Genomic DNA, 5,094 nt, shown 5'->3' with positions numbered 1-5,094 from the left:
CTGAGAATTCAAAACCTCAGTAAACCCAAGACAGGACAACCCCACAAAACAGGGACGTGAAACACCCTCAGCTCCCACAGAGCCCCCAGGCCCCTGATCCACGAACCCGGGTGAGGGCATGCTAAAACAGGCCGCTCCGAGTCCCCAGGCGGGGACCACGGGGACCCTGGCCTCAGAGAACCTGGGTGCCAGGCCGAAGTGGAGCTCCCTGGGGGCAGCCCTCCTCCTGGGGCTCCCTGCGCCAGGACCAGCCCGTGTCCTCTGCTCCATCGCTTCCCAGCGCCCCTGGGCTGTCCCCCCGTGCGGAGAGGAGGTCCGGCCCCTCCGCCCTCTGCTGCTCCGGGAACCAGGTCCTGAACGCCTTCCCCGAAGCGCTCCCCCGAGCCGCACGCAGGGCAGTGCTCTGGGCATTACGTGCCTGTTTTCCACCCATGTGCAGCCCTGCTGTCACACTGGCACCCCTTCCCAGGCGTCTCCAGGCCCCCGGGGACCAGTCTGTCCTGTCCACACCTGCCTGAGCCCCTGCAGTGAAAACCAGCGACACCACCGAGGACTCCGTCACACATCGCTGATCGAGATGCAAGACAGGAAAGGAGACGAGCTCACGGGGCGACCAGACCCCTGGGCGTCCGTCCTGAGCGACGAGAGGTCATGTGATTATACACTCGACGTCCAATACCAACGCAGCCCTTCACAGCAGCTGTGCTGGTAACGGCTCCAGAGCGGGAAAAACCCCAACACCCACCGCAGGGCCAGGGGTTGGATCAGCTGCCCAGCCTGGCCCAGCACACTGCTCCGAGATCTCACAACTGATGCACGGGAGGTGCTGGGACAGTTCAGTATTCCAGGGCGGGGCTGGTCACACGAGTCCACACAGGGGACAAAATGACGTCGCCCTCCAGCCACACGCTCCACCGGGCAGGGTCCCAGTCCCCGCCTGTGTCAAGTGGACACTGACCCAGGGCAGAGCCGCATGCTGCCTGCTGCGCTGAGTCTCACGGGCAGAGGCTGCCCCTTCCTAGGCCTGTGACCTGAGGCAGGGGATGACCCTGGATGAGGCGGACCCTGAGTGAATTAGAGGGTCCTCGTCAGGGTCCTGGAGGGAAATGGGGCCTTGGAGGCAGAGGCTGGACTCAGGGAGTTTGAGGGAGGGGGCAGGGCCCGAGGGCTGTCTCACCCTCTCTCTCCGCTGAGACCCATTTGGGTCCTGGTTGCAGCCTTGGCCGTCCCACACCGTGGCCACAGATCTGATGGTGCCTGGGTCGGGGGGCAAGTACCATGCACCAGGTGTGCCGTCGAGTGGGCACAGGCCGGTGCCGGGCACACCACTGTGGCCCGCCCCACTCCCCACCCACCCCGGGCTGCCCTCCAGAGCTGGCTGCCCGTGCCCTCAGGGCTGCGGTGCCTCCAAGGCCAGTGGCAGTGATCACAGGACGGAACCTGCTGCTCATGAAGGACAGCCTGCTCATCGTCTAAACCCCAGCCAGGCCTCCGGCCACGCTCCCCGGGGGGGGTGGGGGTCAGAGTCTCCGGGACCCGCTTTCCTCCCTCTTCCCAGCTGCATCCTCTGTACCATTTGTGGCAACTCCTCACAGACTAGGGGTGATGGTCCACGGCCAGCCCTGCAGACACCCCGCCAGCTCCCCAGGGGATCCCCAGTGTCCAGCCACTGCAGGTGCTTTTGTAAGCTTCACAGTTGGGTCTATGTATAACTGGGGGGGCTCCACTCACCCCTTAGGTGACAAACGACACATCAGTATTTGTCTCCCAGCACAGAATCCACAGAGGAGCCAGAGACCACCCATCAGATCCCGAAGACAGCAAGGGCGTTCACAGAATCCACAGAGGAGCCAGAGACCACCCATCAGATCCCGAAGACAGCAAGGGCGTTCACAGAATCCACAGAGGAGCCAGAGACCACCCATCAGATCCCGAAGACAGCAAGGGCGTTCACAGAATCCACAGAGGAGCCAGAGACCACCCATCAGATCCCGAAGACAGCAAGGGCGTTCACAGAATCCACAGAGGAGCCAGAGACCACCCATCAGATCCCGAAGACAGCAAGGGCGTTCACAGAATCCACAGAGGAGCCAGAGACCACCCATCAGATCCCGAAGACAGCAAGGGCGTTCACAGAATCCACAGAGGAGCCAGAGACCACCCATCAGATCCCGAAGACAGCAAGGGCGTTCACAGAATCCACAGAGGAGCCAGAGACCACCCATCAGATCCCGAAGACAGCAAGGGCGTTCACAGAATCCACAGAGGAGCCAGAGACCACCCATCAGATCCTGAAGAGAGCAAGGGCGTTCCAGAAAAACATCTGTTTCATTGACTACATTAGTATTTATCTCCCAGCACAGAATCCACAGAGGAGCCAGAGATCACCCATTAGATCCTGAAGAAAGCAAGGGCGTTCCAGAAAAACATCTGTTTCATTGACTACATTAGTATTTGTCTCCCAGCACAGAATCCACAGAGGAGCCACAGACCACCCATCAGATCCCGAAGAAAGCAAGGGCGTTCCAGAAAAACATCTGTTTCATTGACTACATTAAAGCCTTTGTGTGGATCACAACAAACTGGAAAATTCTTAAAGAGATAGGAATACCAGACCACCTTACCTGTCTCCTGAGAAACCGGTATGCAGGTCAAGAAACAACAGTTAGAACCAGACATGGAACAACAGACTGGTTCAAAATTGGGAAAGGAGTATGACAAGGCTGTATATTGTCACTCTGTTTATTTAACTTCTATGCAGAGTACATCATGTGAAATGCCGGACTGGATGACTCACAACCTGGAATCAAGATTGCCGGGAGAAATACCAACAACCTCAGATTGCAGATGATACCACTCTAATGGCAGAAAGTGAAGAGAGACTAAAGAGCCTCTTGATGAAGGTGAAAAAGGAGAGTGAAAAGGCTGATTTGAAACTCAGTAATAAAGAAATTAAGATCATGGCATCCGGTCCCATCACTTTATGGCAAAAGAAAGGGAAAAAGTAGACACAGTGACAGAGTTTACTTTCTTGGGCTCCGAAATCACTGTGCACAGTGACTGCAGCCGTGAAGTTAAAAGACGCTTGCTCCTTGGAAGGAAAGCTATGACCAACTCAGACAGCATATTCAAAAGCAGAGACGTCACTTTGCCAACAAACTATGATTTTTTCCAGTTGTCATGTACGGATGTGAGAGTTGGACCATAAAAAAGGCTGACTGCTGAAGAACTGACGCTTTTGAACTGTGGTGTTGGAGAAGACTCTTGACAGTGCCCTGGCCTGCAAGATCAACCCAGTGAATCCTTACGGAAATCAACCGTGAATATTCACTGAAAAGACTGGCTCGGAAGCTCCAATCCTGGCCCCCTGATGCAAAGAGCTAACTCATTGGAAAAGACCCTGATGCTGGGAAAGGCTGACGGCAGGAGGAAAAAAGGGCGGCAGAGAACGAGATGGTTGGATGGCTTCTCCAATTCGATGGAGATGAGTTTGAGCAAAGTCCGGGAGGCGGTGAAGAACAAGGAAGCCTGGCGTGCTGCAGCCCACGGAGTCGCAAACAGTCGGACACGACTTAGTGACTGAACGACAGAGTTCCCTGTTTAGAAACGTCCAGGTGTGAAGTGTGGCACTCACCCACTGCCTTCTGGAAGTTTCTGGAATCGGATTTTGTTGTATTTTGTCATAAGCCAACAGTATGAAGTTTTTTCCAAGAACACCTTCGTGTTTTACGACACAGTGACTAACACCACTGTCAGCTTTCCGGAGACAGAGCAGCCGTCCACGCGGCAGTGGAGCCCGTGTTCAGGAGACGAACAGTTTCCACTCACTCCAGAAAAGTCTCCCTACCTCGGGCTTCCCTTGTGGCTCAGCTAGCACGGTACTAATCACATAGCTTGCTTCTTCTCCTTTTTTAACTGTTATCCATGCTGGTTTCTAGTCGCTGGAGAAGAACACACTTCCCAAGGCTACGCCCAGTCCCCCACTGGCGGAAACAAGCCAGCTTGAGACCTCGCAGTGCTCACATGGCGAACTTCCAGGAGAGCCACCCACGGTCCCAAGGGTTACCAGCGGGGCAGACCCGAGCAAGTGGGATGGACACAAAACACTGCTGGTGACAGAGGGAGAGCGGAGGCCTCTTTAAATGCTATGGCCACGAAGAAAAGTAATTGCTGACCAAGTTTTGTAATGTTATGAAATATTAACCATTTGTTCAGCCATTCAGTGTTGCGGAACTCAGGTGTATCATTTGTGCAAGCCTCCCAAGACCCAGAAGCTTCCTCTTTCTACTCAAACATCCTGCAAGCGTCTGGGTTAGGGTGAGAAGTCATTAGGGTGACTGCTCTGAACCGTGCCCTTGGGCCTGGGAGGGTCTCTGTGGCTGGGCAGGAAGGTGAGGCCCCTGATCCTCCTGGGGCTGTGAGCCTCTGGGCAGGCCCTTGACCCGTCTTGGTCTTCGTGGTGCTTGTAGAGGGCAGGGTGGCTCTGGGTGTAAAGGGAGCCATGAATGGGTGCCAGGAGCCTGCAGGTGGTGCCCCAGGGAACCCGTGGCTCCACTTCTCCCCTTCCTTTGCCCTACCCATGGGATGGGTGATTAACAGAGAACTGGTCTGAGGATTTCCGTTTATGGTGAGAACCACGGAAGATCCCGCAAAGAGAAAGTACAGCCTGGAGCCAAGGAAACCAAGCCCGCAAGGCAAGTGCTGCTGCTGCCCGCTGCCCACCGCCCGCTGCCCGTTGACCACCGCCCGCTGCCCGCTGACCACTGCCCGCTGACCAGGCCCGCCGCCCGCCCGCGCCGGGGAAGGCTCCAGGAACTCCCCTGAGGAATGGTCGAGGATGCATCTGCGCCCCCTTGGTTTCCCCAGGCCCGCCAGGAGGGGCGGTGGTCCATTCTCTTCTTCGCACAAAGTTACTCATTCGCTGCCATGAGCCCCTTCTGGACCCCAGAGCATCATCCCTCGCTGCACGGTCATGGCCCGGGTGTTAAAGCAACCAACCCGAAGAACCTGCTCCCCGGGGACGCCGAACGCACCAGGCCCCCCCAGGGACCCCGCGTTCTGGTCCTCTCCCTTGGTACCACAGAGCCTTTCCAC

General features: G+C 56.7%; 1 protein-coding gene across 1 annotated transcript in view; it reads left to right on the top strand.

Moving 5' to 3' along the window:
* Positions 1–4,926: 4,926 nt before the first annotated feature.
* The window catches only part of TERT (telomerase reverse transcriptase), a 17,458-nt gene continuing 17,290 nt past the window's right edge, over positions 4,927–5,094 (top strand). The window contains exon 1 of the mRNA XM_010857136.1: positions 4,927–5,036. Within this exon, the coding sequence (XP_010855438.1) occupies positions 4,927–5,036 (110 nt within the window). The remainder of the gene's footprint in view (positions 5,037–5,094) is intronic.

This window comes from Bison bison, unplaced genomic scaffold (genome assembly GCF_000754665.1).
Source record: "Bison bison bison isolate TAMUID 2011002044 unplaced genomic scaffold, Bison_UMD1.0 scf7180017864377, whole genome shotgun sequence".
In the NCBI taxonomy this organism is placed as follows: domain Eukaryota; kingdom Metazoa; phylum Chordata; class Mammalia; order Artiodactyla; family Bovidae; genus Bison; species Bison bison.
This window is presented reverse-complemented; position numbering and strand designations above follow the sequence as displayed.